Source organism: Capricornis sumatraensis, chromosome 12 (genome assembly GCF_032405125.1).
Source record: "Capricornis sumatraensis isolate serow.1 chromosome 12, serow.2, whole genome shotgun sequence".
Taxonomy (NCBI): domain Eukaryota; kingdom Metazoa; phylum Chordata; class Mammalia; order Artiodactyla; family Bovidae; genus Capricornis; species Capricornis sumatraensis.
The window spans coordinates 38,531,375-38,553,236 of NC_091080.1; the positions used below are offsets into that span (position 1 = coordinate 38,531,375).

Sequence of the window (21,862 nt, forward strand, 5' to 3'; positions counted from 1 at the left end):
GTTCATTTTTCTTGGGTCATTTTAATATAACTTCTAAATGTTATATTAGAAATAAATAAATCTAAATGTTTTGAAATAAATCTAAATGTTTTGCTATGCAGCCTCTCCTGAACATAGACTGATATTAAACAAAATGAACAATGTTCTTTTAATTTAACCATTATAACCTCTTGGTCTTCCTTGAAAGTAAAAATTCATTTATAAGAATTTAAATATAACAATTGTCTTTCAACAGGAAAAAGTAAATGGATTTTAAATATATTTTCTTTTTCCTCCAGTGTTTTAGGAACAGTCATAGGATTTGCACTAGGTTTTTATAAAATGGCACAACACACAGTCTGTACAGGGACTGCAAATGGGTGCACGAGATAAACAGCACTGACGACCAGCCACCTAGTCAGGGAGAGAGGAGAGACTAGAATTTTTTTTTTTTTTTGGAATACAGCTGCTTTGTAATGTTGTGTTACTTTCTACTGTATAGCAAAGTGAATCAGTTATGTGTGTGTATATATCCCCTCTTCTTTAGATTTCCTTCCCACTAGGTGACCACAGAGCACTGAGTGGAGTTCCCTGTGCTATACAGGAGGTTCTCATTAGTCATCTATTAGTATTTTATACATAGTATCAATAGTGTCAGTTCAGTTCAGTCGCTCAGTCGTGTCCGACTCTTTGCAACCCCATGAATCGCAGCACACCAGGCCTCCCTGTCCATCAGCAACTCCCGGAGTTCACTCAGACTCACGTCCATCGAGTCGGTGATGCCATCCAGCCATCTCATCCTCTGTCGTCCCCTTCTCCTCCTGCCCCCAATCCCTCCCAGCATCAGTCTTTTCCAATGAGTCAACTCTTCACATGAGGTGGCCAAAGTACTGGAGTTTCAGCTTTAGCATCATTCCTTCCAAAGAAATCCCAGGGCTGATCTCCTTTAGAAAGGACTGGTTGGATCTCCTTGTAGTCCAAGGGACTCTTAAGTCTTCTCCAACACTGCAGTTCAAAAGCATCAATTCTTCGGCGCTCAGCTTTCTTCACAGTCCAACTCTCGTGATTACTGGAAAAACCATAGCCTGACCAGATGGACCTTTGTTGGCAAAGTAATGTCTCTGCTTTTGAATATGCTGTCTAGGTTGGTCATAACTTTCCTTCCAAGGAGTGAGCATCTTTTAATCAATAGTGTATATATTGTCAATCCCAGTCTCCCAGTTCATCCCACCCATCCTTCCCTGCTTGGTATCCATATTTGTTCCTACATCTGTGTCTCTGTGTCTGCTTTGAAAATAAGTTCACTTGTACCATTTTTCTAGGTTCCACATATAAGTGGCATTACATGGTATTTGTTCTTCTCTTTCTGACTTACTTCACTCTAGGTCCATCCACGGAGAGACTAGCACTCTGATTTCCTCAGCTGAATGCTCCCTTTCCTAGTTAGTGTGGCTTTTCTTATTTGTAACACAGTAAACAGTTCTAACTTGAAGGGCCACAGCACAGAAGCAGGCAGTTGGGATCTGAAGGGGAAAGTGTAACCACAGGGATGGAGAGAAATGGCCCTTGCTGGCTTTGCTGCTGCAGAGATAAAGGCTGCCATTCCCCTTCCTGGTGGGCTGGGAGGCTCCGCCCGCCCTCCCTGTCATCATCCCCGGTCCCTCTGCCCTCAGTGATGTCACAGGAGCAGCAGCAAACCCACCAGTCAGCAACTTGGAAGGTGACTTCAAAGGAGGCAATGCTTCTTTCTTGCTAGAGCACATTCCAGGATGATAATAAGTATCAGCCTTTACTCTAGGAACCTATGAGTCTCTCATATTTCACCCAGTCATGAACTACATTAGCATATACATTTTGGAATTTTAAAAGCAACTCCACAGAGAAACTGTTTGCTGCTTCTTTACTTGAAAATAACTTGGTTTGCGATCTTCTTTTCTGGTTACTAAAAAAGACGCTGTAATACAGATGAAATAAAAATACCTGGGAAAACCAAACCTTTTGCCACAGTGTTTGCACACACAATTTTAATTTTCTAAATTTTTAAAAAAGCTTCAGAAGTTAACTTCTGTTACTTTTTCATTTTATTTCAAAGCCCAATGGTATGTATTTTTTTCCCAACTGTAATATCAGGAGTTTATGCAAGAAAAAAACATATCACTGTTTTCACCTTTACATGAGTAAAATAGTGACATCATGTTAAGAAATGTGTGTACAGGGTAAAATTATATGCCAAAGGAATGTATATCGTGTACAGTAGTGCAGGAGACAGTCACATATACCTATTTTAAGAAAGTCTGGGTATACTTTAAAAATCAAGATACTAAAAAATAAAAATAACTTGAGATTTTATTTACCAATTTGAGTTTCTGTTTGCCAACTGGAGCAGACAGTCAATAACATCTTTCAGTGTTTCTAAACTAAAGATTAAAAATCATAGTGTGGAGAGAAGTCTAAGACATTGATCAAGATGATGGCTATCATACTTGTGATTCATAGTTGAATCCTCTAAACTACATGACCAAAAGCAAAATCCATAACAATACCAAAATAAATATGACACATGACAGAACTTACTGATGGATTCTTACTTAATCCTACTTCCTGGCCACACAGAGAAAGGACGTGCACCAACTTCTCTTTGGTCCTCTTCTGGAAAAGAAGCACACAAGTTTTAATCTGGGGACCTGTGATCAAATCTGCTGTAATCCTGTGGCCATCAGCCACACAGGGCTAATTACCTGAGATGTACCCAGTGAGAACAGAGAGATGTAAAATACATGAAGATCTGGTATGAAAGAAGAGTGTGAAATAGCTCATCAATGATTATACATTGATTATATGCTGAGAAATATTTTAGCTATACTGGCTAAGATGTTACTAATATTAACTTGACCTGCCTTTTTTTTTTCTTTTTTTCAGAAGATGACTGTTAGAAATATTTAAATGAGGCTCACACTGTATGTCTACTGGACAGGGCTGATCTGAACATTCCTAAGGGAGAGGATAAGTCAGTCCCTTGGTTCTTAGCAGATACTCATTACTCCCCTTGGTCATCTTTCTTGTGTGCTACAACTTTCAGTCATTAGCAAGCCCTTCCTTACGCCTAAATTAAATCTCTCATGTTACAATTCAAATCTCTTTACCCCAAATAGGAAGATAGCTTTACTTTCTGCAGAATTAAATTTGATTATTTGCAAGGCATGTTAAATCCTTCTCAACTTATTCTTCCTATAGTTAAACAGATTCAATTCCTTTTGCTTTTCTTCATAATCCTTACTTTTCAGTTCTTTAAGCATTGGGACTCTTCCACAAATCATCACATTTTCCAATGACATAGATCAAGTAGGTCTCAGAATGATGGGTGAGTTGAGAATGAAAAAGATGAGTAACCAGAGCCTAAAAAACGTCAACGTGCTTCAGAGCCACTCTTAAAGCAATCACCCTAGTCGCTTGGAAATGATTTTTTTTTTCCTTTTTAACCTGATTTAAGTTAATATGGAGCCTACAAGGAGGCCAGGATCATTCCCAGATCTTCCTTCTTGATGTAACTCAGTTCCCTGCATCCTTCTTGAGACACTCAATATGGTGTCACTTTCACTCCTGTCAAAGACAGGAGGACCTTGATGTTGAAGAATGGCAGCGGATTTGTTAACCTCTTTCTCTAGGCTTTAGTGGGCATTTTGCAATTCTGGGAAGGAAATACAGAGGATCATGGAACGGGGCTGTGCATGTGTTTTCTCTTTCCAAACCCCCAAGAGAGTAGAGCGGGTTCTCTGTTCAACCCACAGTGAACACCCACTGAGAACCAGCTCGGCTCCAGCAGGGGGCTGCACTGAGGGCTCCATCTTCCCAGCCTCTGAGAGTGAGGATGAGTCCTGCTGGGCGTGCACGCTAAGGGGTTTGCACAGCCGGATTCAGGGCCAGCTCTGCACACCGTCCATTTCTCCTTCTCCCGGTAATGCAGCTCCTCTCTCATCTTGGGACGGCTCTTCTCCCACCAGGGGACACTTTTCCTCCCTCGTAGGGATTGCAAGAATCCTTTCTCTAGAATGGGGCTTCCCTGATGACTCAGACAGTACACAATCTGCCTGCAATGCAGGAGACCCGGGTTTGATCCCTGGGTTGGGAAGATCCACGGGAGAAGGGAATGGCAACCCACTCCAGTATTCTTGCCTGGAAGATCCCATGGACTGAGAAGCCTGGCGGGCTACAGTCCATGGGCTCAGCCAAGAGTCAGACACGGCTGAGCAACTAACACTTTAATTTTCTCTAGAATTCCTGCGGATGCCAGGGAGGGAAGGTCTCTACCCTGAAATGGTCAGAGGCAAAGACCATGTAAGTCTGGAGCTGCCAGAGGTCACTGGTGCCTCACAGGGAAGAACCTGCCTGAGGATGAAGTCAGCAGAGAGGAAAGCAGGACTTTGGAACAGGAAGGTGGGGCTGTGAGGAGGAGGGAAAGGGTCTAAGGATTGTGTGTGCTAGAATCCAGCTCCACTTGAAGCCGCGATACGGAAGTGAATACATTCCTTTTCCACTTCAGGCAGTTTTTCACTGGGCTTCTGGCACATGTCACCCAGAGAGCCCTAAATAATGCACAGGTTTCAATAACCCATGGAATGAACGGAGACAACGCAAGCATGGAGAAATCTGGGCGCCTGCTCTGCTCATGTCAGCCATGCGTGAACCCGGATCCAGGGCTGGCTCGCAGGACAGCGTGCAGCCCTGCCACAGAGGATTGGTCAGGAGAACTAGGATGTATTATTTGGAGGAAAGAGGACTCATCTGGGTGAGTGGAAGGGCGGGTAGGTTAAGTGTCTGAAGGGCTGCCACGTGAGAGATCTGATTGCATTTTCTAAGCCTTAAGAGAACTAGGATCAGTAAGTAGAAGCAACAGAGTGTCAGACTTCAACTCAACCTAATGACCTGTTCAAAGAGTAAAGAGGTCCCCTCGGAATACGGATGCCATGAGCTCCTCATCACTGAAGTGCTGATGCCCAGGTGGGTGACATCAGGAGGGTGGCTGCCCAAATCGCATATCACAGCTGGGTTCTATAGGGCCCCTAAGCTCCTGTCCAACCCTGCAAGTCGAGGACTCTTACCTGGGAGTACTGGGGCCTTTTCCAGCTGACAGGGACAAGAACGTTGGAGTTGGAGCCCGAGGAGGTGGAGGATGCACTCCGGGTGACGGCCATGGGCCTGGGCTTCCCGTCACGCCCAGAGGAGTTCTGCAGTTCATCATACCGTCTCCCAATGATAGGCGTCTGCAGGGAGAGAGGAGAAGCATGCATTCTTCTCTCTCATCCACAGTCCTTGGTACGTGGCTCGGTCTCCCAGCAGCCACCAAGAACTGCTTATTTGATGAAAACATAGAGAAGTTCAGTGTTACGTGGAGGCTCATTTCCCTGATGTTCAAGAACACATCCTAAACCATTTTGCTTCCCTGGTGGCTCAGATGGTAAAGAATCGGCCTTCAGGGCGGGAGACTGAGGTTCAACCCCTGCGTTGGGAAGATACCCTGGAGAAGGGAATGACTACCCACTCCAGTGTTCTTGCCTGGAGAATTCCATGGAAAGAGGAGCCTGGCAAGCTACAGTCTCTGAGGTTGCAAAGACTCAGACACAACTGAGTGACTAACACACAAACCATTTTGCATCTTCAACACCTTCCCACCCTCTTGAGCAGCTGAAAACAAATCCAATTGCTTGTTCTTAAATACACTTCACAAATGACTATAAAGATGAGAAAAGAAACATACAGAAAAGCAAATTACTTTCAGATGTTTAAGCTTGAAAGACTTTCTTATAACAAGATCAAAATTCCTTCCCCTCATCCCAACCTGTAATTGCCAATCTTATACTCTCAAGTATTTAAAAATTTATTTAAATCTATGATTTCAATTATTTAAAGGAAAGAGTCAGGGCCAGGTTCTTGGGCAACATTTACTAAATTTCACTCCTGAGAGGTCTGTAATGTGGTATCTGGGTAGGCAGCACCTCTCAAACTTCAGCCACAAGGGGGTCTCTGCAGAAACCTGTTCACAGGCCCACATTCAGAGATGAGAGACACTGGCTGGGAGTGTTCCACCTGTCTCTCCAGGCCCATCTTTCTGGAGCAACTGGGTCTCTGGGGCGTGCAGCTGACTGGCCACAGGTCTTCTGTACCTCTTTGGAACAGAATAAACTTTAGTAAAAGAGTAAGCTCCCCTCTCCTACCCTAGCAATATAAACTGTTTAAAATAGAAAAATATTGATTTGATACCTTAATGTCATATATAAATATCACAACAGTAGCAATAAACAGTGTCTCATCCTGAGTGTTGAATGGTCAATGAGATAACTGAAAAAACCCAATCTGGCTACAACTGAGCCAGTAAGTTGCATGTCAGCAGACCTAGTTTATTTAGTGAACTGATGGATTCAGCCAAGCTGAAGAATATGAAGTACGTTCATGCATTAGACACTGTACAGACCGTAATTACAAAGCGGACAGACCACGGTTTCTGCTTTAGGGGGCTGTCAGTCATGGGGTAAGAGAGACAGGAAAGCAAATGTATTTTTATATCTTAGACTAACACACTTAAGTGCAGGTTTCCAAAAGTCTGTTCATGGACCAGCAGGTAAATCGGACTATTTTGTGTCCTCTTTTCTTCCTGACTCCTTAGTTCGGTTCATAGGTCTCTTCTCTCCACATTCCCTTTCTTAAGCCAAGAATTTAAATAGTGGTACTGTGAAAAGCATTGTGGGAGACTTCGCTGATGGTGCAGTTTTTAGAACTCCATGTGCCCACTGCAGGGGCCGTGGGTTTGATCCCTGGTCGGGCAACTAAAATCCTGAATGTCATGTGACCCCACCCAAAAAACTGGAACTTAATAAAAATGAAAATACAACATATCAACTTAAAAAAATTATTAAAGAAAAAAAGCAGTGTGGCTTGGGGAAATGACCATAAGGGCCGATTCCATAAATCTCGGTCATTCACTGGTTTGGCTACAGTTCAGGAAACAAGGTTGCAGATACCAGACAGGACGTGGCAGCAGTCAGATAAAGAATGAGTGAAGGTCATGGTTTAAAATGCTTAAGATCATTCCATTTTAAAAATTGTCTTTTCTGTGGAATCGTTTTTATATAACTGAGGCTAGCTTCTATTTTTAAAAGCTGCCAAATGAGAGCCCCTGTGAATGTGTTCTTAAAAAAGAAAAAAAACAGAACCTCATTAGGCTTTAGAAGCTTTCATTTGACATAAATGTAAGCCTCCCCTTCTCTAGGCGGCTAGTTTTGAACTTTGCCACTATGTATTCATGCTAAAGTTTATGGAAACAGTTAACATACCTCTGAAATATCAAAGTGGAAGTCTAGGGTTTTTCCAGGTAATTCCTTGGATGAGCTCGTCCACACTCGATGTATTTCTATCTTTGAGAGGTCACTGTGTTGGTAGGAAGGTAAAACTAGGCTGGCAGATCGAGAAACCACCAGCTTCAAAATATTCAGAGCTTCTCTCCAGTGAATGCTCTGAAGGAAATGAAACAGTCAGTCAATACTTAAAAAATTATTTCATTAAAAAAAAAAAACTAACATGCTCCTAGCTACTAAAACTTCTCATGACCTGTCAGAACTCACTAATTTAAAACAGTACAGGAAATTCTTTGGTAAGTAAAAGGCAAATGACATAAAAAAGATAATTTATCTGTAAGAGGAGCTACATTTAGGAAATAAGCAAATTAAAAAACCCAGTTTTGTCCACATTTAAATAAACAGAAGGTTAAAATAACAAGGTACCGCTTTTGCTAATGAGGTACTTCCTTAATTTGAAAAGCAAAATAAAACAAAAAATCTCCACCCTTCATTGCAGATATTCTACTGTCTCCTCCTCAAGATTCTCCCTGCCTCCAGTTTCCATCCACGCTCCCTGCTTCTCTGGCTCTTTCTGCTCCATTTGCTTCCTGGGCGTCTGACCTCTGCCCTCAGCCTTCTCATGACCTAACCCCGGAGTCTGGGAACCATTCTTCACCCCCCTCTTCCCTCCCTCCTGAGAATCTGACCCCTACCCCTGCCCACCTCTATTCCTGTTGGCACGGACTCAGCTGAATCCTCCCTGGACTATTTCAGTGGTTTCTTAACTGGTTTCCCCACTTGCAGCCTCTCCTTGGGTCCATCAAACCCATTCCAGCTACAGTGATCTTTCCAGAATCTTCAGCTCAAGCCACTTCCCCGCTTAAACATCTTCAGGAGCTCCCCCTGGTGGACAAGGAGGAGTCCACACTCTTTGAGCAAGTCCTACATGGGTAATCTGCCCGGGAATTCGCCATAGCGGCCGATGTCGCTAACCTCTGCGCTTTTCCCCATGCTATTCGCTCCTCCTGGAATGCCCTTCCTCTCCTTCCTTATCAAACTCCTACTCTTCTGTAAGTCTCACTGTGTTTCACCATCTCTGTGTCTCTGACGACTCCCAGGCAGACCGAGACACTTCTCCCATAAAACTACTGCACATGGATAATCAGCCTGATAAACGTTATTTGCCTAGGACTTGGAATAAAAGCACATGAAGTAAAACGCATTCCCTTCATTGTTAAATTCTGCACAAGGGAGGTCATGGTTTGATATGAAATTAGCCACCATTCAAGATAAGATCTCAAGAACCAGGGATGATCCACAGGACTAAGAACAGGTAGTCTAATAAAACAATTTTTTTTTTAACAAGTGGCAAAGATGTGAACTGACCCTCTGTCTCTTGTGAGTGTCAAGTGAGAAAGCAATAACGAACATCTACCACATGGTACAAGTGTTATTGGAGCAATGCCACGTGGAGAAAAAAAAAAGCTTGAAAACCATTTTTAGCATTTGCAAATTCTGCAAGTAACGTGACTGGTGAAGTGAAGATTGGGAAAAAAATGCTTAAAATTGTCAGGCTTAGTCAATGAGTTTAACCAGAGAAAACCGAGCATTTGTCCTTGAACTCTGAAACTCACCAAGTACACAGTATGTTTTGTTTTTTGGAGTATTTTCAAGTACAAGTATGCCGATTTCTTAGCCTTAGTTCCTTCGACCCTAAGTGACAATTTTCACCTCTGAATTAACCCTTCTCATCTAAAACACCTGATCTAGAACCAGGCACACACAAGTTGCTTCTTCCTTCTCCTTTGAAATAGAACCCCTCAAACAAGACCCTGCCCCTGCCCCCCAAGCCGGGACATGCTTTCAGAGACGTGTCCTCTGAAGGTTCAGGAACGCACTGCGGCCTGGTCCTGTCTTTCTCCTCAGGAAGCCGCTCAGGGTGGTGGTCAGCCACCGTCTTGGCTGCTCTCAGTGTGTTATGGACATCGATAAATGAACACGTAGCCTGGCACCCATATAACTGTGGCCAAGTACGAGCTCCGTGCAAAAGCTGTCTTTCTGGAATGACTGTCTGGAAACATCCTGGTTCAATACTCACTTGCACGTATTTTTCAATGGTCTTCAGAACTTCCACGTTGAACTGCTTTACAGGAACGACAGAAAGGTCCATGTAGCTGAGCAGGCTGTAGATCACCTGCAGGAGGGGCTGCTGCATGCTGGGGAGGCCCTTCTCCAGAAGCTGTGGGGGCAACGCGCAGGGTGAGTCATCTGACACCAGATTTCCACACAGAAGCACCAAGGTCTCCTAGTACCTTTATGACTGCACATTTCCTTAGAAGGGAAAAGAAAATCCTAACTGCTGAAGAGGTGGAGATGTTATCAAAGGCAATGCTGTAGGTCTGATATATAAACATAATATTCAGGGACTTCCCCGGTGGTCCTGTGGTTAAGACTCTGTGCTTCCCCAGCAAGGGGCACAGGGTGTGATTCTTGCTCGAGAAACTAAGATCCCACAATGCCATGCAGCACAGCCTAATAAATAAGTAAATAAAAGCTCTTTTAAAAAAGAAAAATGCTTATAAAAAATTTTTTTAAAGACCTAAAAAAAATTTACACAATGGAATACAAAATAAACCTCAAAAGGAAAGCATCAAACACCAACAGTGACTGAAAATTACAAATGAAAACAAAAGAGATACATTTATAAGTTATCAAATTGATGACAGTACTGGGGAGGATATAGGAAAGGGTAGAAATCATTGGTGGAAACGTTAACTTGGGTAATCTGGCAATTGAGATCAAGATAACTAAAAGGGTTCATATCTTTTGAAATAATAATTACATTTTTTAGGAACTTTTCCAAACCTAGAGACAGATACTAAGATTTAAGTATGAGATTTCACCAAGGCATTAGTTATAATGGTAAAAAAAAAAAAAAAAGAGAGAGAAATCACACACAAAACAAGAAAGCTCTGTGAGCAATTTAAATATCAAACACTAGGGAAATGGATACATAAATTATGGTAATCCGTATGATGAAATACTATGTATTCAATAGAACGTTTTTAAAGACAGTAAAAGATATTAGCTATATTAAGGGAAATGATAAAGAAGGAATATATAGTTCCTATATAGTAAATGATGCTAACACTGATGTAAATGGGTGTGTTAGACAAATAACACAGGAGGGACACCCAACAAGATCTTCCTAGTGTTTCTCTCTGGATAATTTTAATTATTTTGGATGATTTTTCTTTCTTTTTTTTTTTTTTACTGTTCTGTACCTTCTGAATTTTCTGCTACAAACACATACTGCTTTTATAATCAAGAAAGAAGTCAATGATATTTTCAAAGGAAAGGAAAATAATAAGCAAATTGCTGTGACAGACATAATGGCAAAAGTTACTGTTCAAAACTAAAAGATAACAGAAGCCATTCAGAGAAATGCTGAGATTCCACATGGAAAGTGGCCAAAAGGACTGATCCGTTAACAAACAAGGAAATAATTACACAAATCTACTGTGTGGAAAAATGAGCATCTTCAAAAATATATGCTTTGTTAATGAGTTCAGAGCACACAACCATTAAACATAGTTAAGTCCTTAAATAAGATTGAACACCAGAATAATTTGAAGAAAATCTTCCTGTCTCTGGCATGTGCTGACAGGTACCAGGGTAGTAAAAAGGAGTTTACGCTTTGGAGGCAGCTATATATCATTTCAAAGGCTGCTCTGACACCTTACACTTGTAGATTACTAAACCCGCTGATTCTCAGGTTCTCTGTTATAATCACTGAGTTATTGTGAGAATCAGTTGTTTTAACTGATTCCATACAGCATCTATGATAATATATAGTAAGTGAATACATGATGAATAAATGAGGTTAAGGCTCTTATTATCAGTTTCACATACATATTTTACCCATGGTGGTGGTGGTGGCTTAGTCGCTAAGTTTTGTCTGATTCTTGTCAGCCTGCCAGGCTCCTCTGTCCACGGGATTTTTCAGGCAATAATATTGGAGTGGATTGCCATTTCCTTCTCCAGGGGATCATCCCAACCCAGGAATCGAACCTGGCTCTCTTGCATTGCAGGCAGATTCTCTACCAACTGAGCTATGAGGGAAGCCCACTATTTTACCCATAGAAACTATAATAGATTTTATCCTCAATTCAGGAACTTACCTCTGCCAGGTAGGTAACCATATTCAAGGTGATGTCAGCATAGGCTTCATGAAGGTACCGGCAGACCACATTGACCCACGTGGCACAGTCCCTCGTGTAGCTGTGTGTTTTATAAAGAGTCATGACGTGTGCAAGATTGGAAAGTTTGGGGTTCTTCTCTTCCAAACAAACCTTTTACAAGAAGAAAGTCAACTAGTGATACAACAGCCTGATGAATAAGGAAGAAATGTTAGCAATTTTGCTCTAAGCCCTAGCAGCCTGGAAAACTGATTGATACATTTTTGGGGCAGCTGCAGAATACTTAGTCATTTAATTTTCACCAGTTTTTTTTCTCACTTATTTTCTCAATAATGAGATGACCATGTGACTCAGCCACCCAGAAACGTGAATTACTAGTGATATCAGTTAGTCTCTTCAGGTTTATGAAACGTATCACCCCACGCCTGGTAACCGCTGTCCAACATTGGGTCTTGGATCTGCCTGAGGGTGAAGCCTTAAGGCATACCTGAGCGATTCTCTCAGCTACATCCTTACAGAACTGGTTGGGGTTTTCAAAATGCTGTATCAGCTGGGGCAGAAGACATAAGACATTCAGTGGAAACCCTGGATTAGAGAAGATACAAACGGAGACATGTGAATATGGGGCATTTGAGCCATTAACAGCAGGAAGGCCTATTATATATTTTATTCCGAGGAGATGCAAAAGCAGCCTTTTGAAGTAACTTTGATCTAACATAAAATCCATGATAAACGTACAACCACAATGGCATCCGTTCAAAGCAGGCACTGAAGTAGATTCGCAATTTTCAGGTACGGTGCTGTCATGCTATCGACTGTTGCAAATAAGAATGATTGTTGGCATAGATTTTAAAAAGTGGATTAAAATGAACTGAAGCACTAGTTTGAAGTTTTTATCAAAAAAATGTATTTCAAGGAAAACTTGTTTGAAAAGTTTAAGTTATCAGAAAGATTCTTTGAAATGATGAGGATCAGCTTAGTTCTACTGTATTAAACTTTGGCTTCCTGGAGAGAATTGTGGGCCACATGCCATGGTATTGAAAATCTGGTTTGCTGATTTAATTCAAAACAACAGGGAACCAAAGGAAATTTCAAGAGGAAAATAAAGGCTCAGAAAAATAAAAGATTTAAGAGTTAAGAAAAAAGAGAAAATGTCTGTATAAGAGCAATGGGATAAACTAGCACTGTCTGCAATGTGATCTGGAAAGCAGAAAGAAAAATCTCATGTATTATTCTTGCCCCTTTTATGCAACTGCCTTAAAAACATCTACAATATACATAGTTAAGACTTATACAGGGCTTCCCTAGTGGCTCAGTGGTGGAGAATCCTCCTGCCAATGTAGGAGAACCAAGTTCGATCCCTGGTCCAAGAAGATGCCACATGCTGCAGAGCAAGTAAGCCCATGCACCACAACTATTGAGCCTGCGCTCCAGAGCCTGGGAGCAGCAACTACTGAGCTGACGTGCCACAACTGCGGAGGCTCACGCACGCTTGAGCCTGTTCTCCGCAACAAGAGAAGCCACCACAATGAAGAGCAGCCCCCACTTGCCGCAACTGGAGGAAGCCTGCTTGCAGCAAAGACCCAGCACATTAAAAAATAAATTTAAAATAATTAAAGAAAAACTTCTATACAAATTTTAAAAGAAAAAATAAACTATTCCCAAAGAGCCATTTTTAAACACAATCATTAAAAGCACTAAGCCCACATTATCTTATTACACTAAACACATGTTCCACCATGACCAGAACTTAAGAGTGTGAGCTTTACCAATGGCTTGAGATGAGTCCACCATGGATACTTTGGACACTGGTGTCAGCAAACTGAACAGCTGCAAGGTAAGGTCGGTGGTGGTGAGGGAGGTGAACCCCTTCAACAGCAGCTGCTGCAACCCTGAAAAGTCTGCCCACTTGAGCTGCGCCTGGAGTTTCTCTAGTTTTTCTCGGTTCTCAGCTTTATCAAGTGGCATGTGAGCCAGCAGTCTGTTCAACAGCCTTAGGGCCATTAGGTATTCAAACTCAAAATCGGATTCCATCAAAGCCACCGTGACCCAAAAGATGGTGGCCAACAGGTTGGTTGGATGGTTTATGTGTGATGGGTCAGTGAGGCTGTCCTTCAAGGAGGATGAGCTTCTGGTTTTCGAGGAGAGGCCTTGTTGGGTACAGGCCTGAATTCTGTCCAGGGTGGCACTCCGAGGTGGGTCTGAGGACCGGTCAACAACACCGAACTTCTTGGGCACAGAGAAGCTCCTTTGATGCCGGCTGCGCTCTGCAGTTGCTGTGTTGCCGCTAGCTGCCCCAGGGTTCACATTGAGCTGTCCTGTGCTCTTTCTGCTAGCTGTCAGTTTAGTGTTAGAGCTTAAGTCTGGTGATGAAGAGCTGGGTATAAAAATTGAAGAGTTCAGTAGGAATCCAGTGCATTTCAGTGAAAGGCTAGTCCTTTTAAGATCCATCAACAATGTGGGGAAATCATTCCTTGGAAATATTACTTTCTAATCATTTTTTTCCACATTCTTAAATGAAAAGGAATATGTTTCCTTATTCTTAAATATAATGCTGTGAAAAACCAAACTTAACTGGAACAATCCTCACTAACAAAACAACAAAACCAAATACTGCCTTTAACTTATTGAAAAGTTAAAGAAGTAAGCAGTTGGCTCTAAAGTTTACTGATCATTCATTTAATTTTTGTTTGAATTTAGGTGAGAATAATTATGAAATAAAATGTATCTAATAGGTATAAATGTTAATACTCTATTAACTGACCGATAAAAAGAACAGATACAGAAATATCTAGAAAGAAAAATGTAAATGCTTATGTTAAAGGACAATTTTTGCACTTATAAAATTTATGAAAAATGATTTCTAAGTCTATTTCTATCAACATTGTTGCTGAATTTTTACTGATATAGATTAACCTGTGGGTTTATACAGATAAATATATATGATGTTAGTAATTACACTAAAATTACCTATTATAAAAATATTCACCTTAAAAATGAAACAAGGTCCAACCTACTATAACATTTCTGATTCAATTTCAAGCAAGATGAGCTTAATTTTCCAAACAGAATATGGAACTGTGAATGATTTAAAATGGGTTATTAAACATTGACAGGAACAAAAGGAATTAAAAACTAAAAAAGAAAGATCCTAAGGTAGAAATTTCAAGTAAAATCAACATTTATTTCAAATGTTTTTATGGCGATGGATCAGATAAGTCTTGCATATATGCATTTAAAAAAGAATGCTTAGCTTGTTTCTATAAAATGTGATAAATAGGATAATTATATAAAATATGAAAAAATACTCATAGAAATAGGAAATTGAAAAAAACTCATATTTGTATTACTTAGAAATAACACATTGTCTAACTTCCTGTGTATATATGTGTCTGTTGTAATTTCCTTTTTTTTTTTAATACTGAAGGAAATGTCATACATACTTTCTCGGGTCACAAACAGACTTCAAAAAACCAGATTTGCTCTTTAGACTTTGCCCAAAGTCTAAGCTTCTCCAAAATATTCAGTACAGTGTATCTGATTTTAAAATATTGCTCAGCTGATACTCACCGAGACAGTACAGTTAAGAGATCAGTGTTCTTCAAGCAGTCAGACAAGTTGTCCACGGCAGCTTCCAGGGTAAGAAGGGCTTCCATGACATAGCCCTGCCAGACACACAAAGACAACATTCTGCGCCACTTACAATCACTGCTAGCATCTTGAAGATAAACTTAATGGATACAAACTTTATTCAAATGCTGATACCATCTTTGAAAGCTGGATAGTCATGGCTACTTTAATTTACAAAGAAATTTTAAGGGCTACTTAGGAAACTCAGATGGCTTAGGAGTTAGCAGGTAATCATGATGATTTCTCTCCCTAGATGTGAGGTTTTCAACAGATCAGTCTAGGCTACAGTGGGCAAGTGTGGCCCCTTGCTGAGGGGGATGGTGGACATTTGAAATACAGAGTGGCAACATCTGGAAGCCAGAGATTAAGAGATGAAGGATGAGAAGGGCTGTGACTCAGGGCATTCTAAAGTGTGCTTCCAATGGCCAGAGGAGAAAAAAAAAGCTGCAGTCTCAGATGTACAGCCCTCTGAGATGCAGAACATTTCTGATGGAAAAGAAGGGCTTGGCCTCAGCTACGGAGCTTGTAATGCCCCTGGCTTTCCAACTGTTCAACTCTCCAGCCTCCAGGTTCCACAGTCCACAGGGTCCTGTTGGGGCATCTACTCTGCCCACTATTTCTCTAGGTTTTCTCAGTTTATGGAAGGCCAGCCATACAGACAGGAGTGGTGCTCTGTACAGACACAATAGAACCCCTCTCCCCTTCTCTGGGTGAGCAGGCTGCACAACTGCATCTCAGGTTGTTAGTAAAAAGACAAAAACAAGACAAAATACCTCCCCCAGGCCCCACCAAACAAAATCAATAAAAACAAAGAGTCGCCAAAGGATTTCAGTTATTGGCTCAATAAAAGTGTCCACTGAATTTCTAGAACAGCACCCCCTCTGGAGAGAGATTTGTAAAAACAAAAGTCAACCTCTAGAATTTTTAAATAAATTATACATGTCTGAATGGCTGGGATAATTGGCAGGAGGAAGTTCAAAGAAAGTCATTAACTCCTCATCTCTGCATGCAGAGAAGGGTGACTGCCCTAGCTTTCCTTCTGTACCTGAATCTCATCTCCGTGCTCGCCAATCACCTCCACCAGCCTGGAGAGGAGGTCCGACAAGGCGTGTGCTGACAGAGGTTGTTTGAGGGCCCGGAATATCTGGAAGGACCGGCCGGCATAGTGCCTGGAAGAGCTGGCGAGGGCCGTCTGCAGCGCCACTTCACTCAGGTGCTGCTCCAGGTGGAAACCTAGGGCACAGGAGCGGGAGCAGGTCAGCACTCAGCTGCTAACCAAGGCCACCAGTCATCTGTGCGCTTACAGCAGGCTGACTGCACAGTGCCCCCTGCTGGTGGTACTTATTTAAAAATGAACTCTGTGATTGGGATTGACAGACACACACTACTATGCATAAAACAGATAGCTAATGATTGTGTGTCAAGTTGCTTCCCCTTTTGCGACACCACGGACTGGATCCCGCCAGGCTCCTGTGTCCATGGGATTCTCCAGGCAAGAATACTGAAGTGGGTTGCCATTTCCCCCTCCAGGGGATCTTTCCGACCATATCCAACTGGCATCTCTTACGTCTCCTGCATTGGCAGGCGGGTCCTTTACCACTAGCACCATCTGGGAATTCCTATAACTAATGAGAACCGGCTCTATAGCGCAGGGAACTCTACTCAGTGGTCAGTGGTGACCTGAATGGGAAGGAAATCCAAAAAAGAGGGGATATGTATATATATAAGGCTGGTTCACATCGCTATACAGTAGAAATGTTCACTTTAACACAGCATTGTAGAGCAACTATACTTCAATAAAATAACAAATTAAAACCAAATCTGAATCAATCTTAAAGGAGCACAGTGGAATAGAAAGAGTTTGGAGCAAGCTTTGTGGAGTAGAAAGCTTCAGAGCAATATGGTCCTGATTTTAAATGAGAGATTTGGGATGCTGGGAAAGAAATGTATTCTCTGTGACCCTGTTTCCTTGTCTCTACCTTGTGAATCAGAGCATCCACCTCAAAGAGTGGTGGTGAAAATCAACTTAGAAAGGGCTTGGAGTGGTGTCTGACACATCACTGGCGCTTACAGATGTATTATTAGTTATTGCACTGCTACTGTTTGGCATCATTCTTCTGCACTTTTCACATAGGATATGTTTGCTCCTTTGTCATACGAGAATCTGTTAGACACAAGTCTTGTGAATGAAGAGGCAAGTGATGAGTGGATCTGACCAGCCAGGTGGCACTAGTGGTAAAGAACCCTCCTCCCCATGCAGGAGACGTAAGAGACATGGGTTTGATCCCTGGGCTGGGAAGATCCCCTGGAGGAGGGCATGGCCACCCACTCCAGTATTCTTGCCTGGAGAACCCCATGGACAGAGGAGCCTGGCGGGCTACAGTCCATAGGGTCACACAGAGTCAGACACAACTGAAGCGACTTAGCACGTATACACGCACGTACGCTAGTGCAACCAAAGCCTGGGCCAAACTCCCTGTTCTTCAGAATCGTCCATAAACAGGCAGACGTGGAGGTGCAGGCATTGCAAAGAAGGCAGGGACTGGTTCAACTTTCACCTCCTGAGTGTTTGTTCTTCCAACAGCATGACGGTAATCTCAGCCCTCAGAAAACCATCTGATCACAATAAAATGAGAACGTAAGGGAAAATCCATGGCTGAATTCTGGGCCATTAAATCCCCCACTTGTTGCACCTCTTTATGTGCAGAAAAATCAGGCTACGCGAGTCAGTGGACCTGATCAAAACAGCGATTTGTGCTGTCTCCGTGATGGAGAGGCTCTGGGGGCACATTTGATGGTTCCATGAACGTGGACCAGGAGGGAAAATTCATTGTTACTGTTCCTGGTGCTGCTGCCTGGCTGGCTGAGCCCTGGGACACGTAGTACACCAAATAAGACAATGCTCCTGCAGGGTCAACCAAGTGTCCTTGAAAACAGACTTAGACACGTTCAGGGTAGGAAACACAAGATTTAACCCTTAAAGGTAGTTCACAACCTATGAATGGATATTTCAAAATCATTTTTTACATCTTTGTTTTGCTTTTCAAAACATATTTTTCTATTTAAGCCATTTTATATGTGGAGGTGAGGTCCATGGCGATGAATAAAACTTCTTTAAATCACACTGTTGGAGGGACTCCCCTGGTGGTCCACTGGCTAAGACTCTGCACTTACACTGCCTAGGAGTGTGGGTTCAATTCCTGGTCAGGGACCTACGATCTCACATGCCACACTGTGTGGCAAAAAAAAAATCTAAAATAAATAAATAAAAAAATCATACTGTTGGAAGTGTTCTAGTAAGACTGCTGACCCCCAACCCCCTAAGATGATGTCCTTTGGGAAAAGCTATTTAATGAGTGGCAGAGAAAAGAAGGGCCTTCCTAGGTGGCTCAGTGGTAAAGAACCCAACTGGCAGTGCAGGAGATTTGGGTTCAATCCCTGGGTAGAGAAGATCCCCTGGAGGAGGAAATGGCAACCCACGCCAGTATCCTTGCCTGGAGAACCCCATGGACAGAGGAGCCTGGCAGGCTACAGTCCACGGGGCCACAAAGAGTCGGACACAACCGAGCAACTAAACAACAACATAGAAAAGAAGAAGGTTTCCTTTTCTCCCTGTTACACAGTGAAGCCACATTTCTCAGCCCTCCTCACCGTCAGATGTGACCTTGGGCTTGGGTTCTGGCCAGTGGGACACGGGGAGATGCGCTGGATGCCATGCTCAAGGCTAGCAGGCAAACTCCTCCGGGGTGACCCTCCACGCACTCTGTTCCTCCACCTGCCCCTGGACACAGAGGGTTGAGTAGAGGCCTCTGAGCCTAGCGGGTGGCAGAGACACAGAATGGGGGTTGGTCCCTGAAGCACCAGGTGGAAAGCTGCTCCCAAACGTCCACATTGGACTGTTATGAGATCCAGAAACAGCCTCTTGTGTGAGGTCTCTGAGATTTGGGGGTTATTTATTACAGCAGCTATGCTACCCTGACTAATACAAGCATTTCCAGGAACACATCTTATTGTGCTATATTGGAAGTAGGCAGAAAGCAGCCACGTTCAAGAAAATTGGAGTAAAAATATCTTGAGAAAGATGTGAAAAGACACAGAATATTCTAAGTGAAAGTGAAGTTGCTCAGTCGTGTCCAACTCTTTGCAACTCTTTACGACTGTGGCCTACCAGGCTCTTCTGTCCATGGAATTTTCCAGGCAAGAGTCCTGGAGTGGGTTGCCATTTCCTTCTCCAGGGGATCTTCCTGACCCACGGATTGAAGCCGGGTCTCCTGCATTGTGAGTAGACGCTTTACTGTCTGAGCCACCAGGGAAGCCCAGAATGTTCTAAGCAGCCTGAAGCATGCTCTGAGAACATGCTATATATGGCATTCATACTTTTTCTCATTTTTACTATCTTTATACCATCAAGCAGAGAAGGAAATGGCAACCCACTCCAGTATCCTTGCCTAGAGAATCCTGTGGATGGAGGAGCCTGGTGGGCTGCTGTCCATAGGGTTACGCAGAGTCAGACACAACTGAAGCGACTTAGCAGCAGCAGCATACCATCAAGAGTTTTACACAGATGAAGAGTTCACATGCATCACAAAATTTCTCCTTTAAGGCTATTGAAATGACTTTTAAGTGGGGGAAATACCAATAAAAGCAGTTTTAATACTTCAAAGAAATTCCAAAGGGAAAACTCAAGAAATGGCAATTCCATTCTGGGAACAACTTTCCCATTTCAGTTTAACAGTATTTTTTGTTTCTTAGCATGTATCCTCTGATAATGAAAAGATATGTGGCTTATCTGGAATGTTTCAAACTGTAAAATGTGCTAATTATCAGAGCAGCCAGAAGAACCAGTGAGACATCTTTACTGCTGCCAGCCTGCTGAGTGAGAAAAGGCAGGGATAGCTGTTTATCAGGCTGAGGAACCAAATTTAAATTTCACACACATATCAGCCCTGGCCAAGCTGATCTGAATGGAATCCAGCTAAGGGCTTGAATATTGTGCGGCTACTAGTGCCTAAATTAGCATCAGACCGTGTTCAGAATATTGAGTGGTCACTGGCGCAGGACTTGTCAGCAAATACTTTTAAAGCCAAAAACATTTTATTGGAAAATTATTCTTATTTAAAAAAACCCAGTTTGCAAGACAGACCATTTTCTCCCAGTTGAGTCTGATGACAGCGAATAAAATTTCTTTCTCATGGCCTTCTTTAAATAAAATAAATATAGGCACAGTTGTGTTGTAGTGAGGGAAATGAAGCAAAGAGAACAGAGACACTGGGGAAATCATTTGATGGAGAATCATGCCGCTATATGTGACATTAACTATCATTAAATTAGGCACACCTGAAAAAGCTTCAATACCTCCTGTGAATATTCCTTGGCTACTGTTGCCAAACGGAGGATTTTACACACATACACACACACGCACACATAAATACATACACAGTGTGTAGCTATATGGGGAGAACGAGCTCTGTTACAGACAAACGCTGAAAGTGGGCTTTGTAGAAATAGGATGAGGTACCTGATTTGGAATCTCTGAAAACGGATACAACATGACGTAGAAAATTGGTGAGTTGTTCAGCACTCTTTGAATTCTGATTTTTGGGTGTGATGTCCTCATGGCACCAAAGCGGACCAAATGCCCTTCAACAAAACACACAAACTGTCAAAAATGTAACTATCATTTTGCACAACCATATACACAGTTCTAACTCCAAAGGAGCAACATACATTTAAAAAAAATTTACTTATTAATTTGGTGGAAAATTTCAGTCTTATAAAGCTTAAGAGCACACTCAAAATAGATCTACTTAACTGATGGAGACATATTTTTTCATATGTTTTGCTCACAAAATTAAAACTTCTCAATTCACCAGGACAGTGTTCATTCAGCACATAATAAGTTTTGGTTCTTTGTCTTAAATGAAATGATGTAACATGTCAAATAAAACACAGATTTAGACACAGACTCCCTTTATACATTTTAGAATGTGCAGAGATAACATTTTATTAGGATCACATTGTTAAGTTGCCAAACACTGTAGGACAAACTGAAGATACAAACTCTGCTGTCTATTCGGCTTTCCCTGTGGTAAGAATGGGATGGATCCACATGTGAGAATTTCAGAAAATACCATTCCCAGCACTGACACTGGTGAGTAGTGAGAAAACCTTTCTTCTCCAGAAACCAGTCAGGTCTCTGAGACACCCTGTAAGGAGGCCCCACCAGCCCCTACCTGAGCTTTCTGTACATTAAATTCTATATTGAACTGAGCTAACAGAAGCAGAAGATATTAAGAAGAGGTGGCAAGAATATACAGAAGAGCTGTACAAGAAAGAGCTTCATGACCCAGATAATCACGATGGTGTGATCACTCACCTAGAGCCAGACATTCTGGAATGTGAAGTCAAGTGGGCCTTAGGAAGCATCACTATGAACAAAGCTAGTGGAGGTGATGGAATTCCAGTGGAGCTGTTTCAAATCCTAAACGATGATGCTGTGAAAGTGCTGCACTCAATATGTCAGCAAATTTGGAAAACTCAGCAGTGGCCACAGGACTGGAAAAGGTCAGTTTTCATTCCAATCCCAAAGAAAGGCAATGCCAAAGAATGCTCAAACTACTGCACAATTGGACACATCTCACACACTAGCAAAGTAATGCTCAAAATTCTCCAAGCCAGGCTTCAACAGTATGTGAACCATGAACTTCCAGATGTTCAAGCTGG

The 21,862-nt window shown here is 42.2% G+C and overlaps 1 protein-coding gene across 2 annotated transcripts in view; it reads right to left on the bottom strand.

The window, feature by feature from the left end:
- The window catches only part of FRY (FRY microtubule binding protein), a 248,217-nt gene that overhangs the window by 31,493 nt on the left and 194,862 nt on the right, over positions 1-21,862 (bottom strand). For both annotated transcript variants that reach the window (XM_068984472.1, XM_068984473.1), the window contains exons 41-50: positions 20,658-20,779; positions 16,185-16,372; positions 15,080-15,174; positions 13,279-13,886; positions 11,997-12,094; positions 11,492-11,662; positions 9,409-9,549; positions 7,308-7,487; positions 5,079-5,240; positions 2,554-2,628 (exon numbers count right to left, since the gene is read on the bottom strand). In XM_068984472.1, coding sequence (XP_068840573.1) covers positions 2,554-2,628; positions 5,079-5,240; positions 7,308-7,487; positions 9,409-9,549; positions 11,492-11,662; positions 11,997-12,094; positions 13,279-13,886; positions 15,080-15,174; positions 16,185-16,372; positions 20,658-20,779 — 1,840 coding nt within the window. The remainder of the gene's footprint in view (positions 1-2,553; positions 2,629-5,078; positions 5,241-7,307; positions 7,488-9,408; positions 9,550-11,491; positions 11,663-11,996; positions 12,095-13,278; positions 13,887-15,079; positions 15,175-16,184; positions 16,373-20,657; positions 20,780-21,862) is intronic.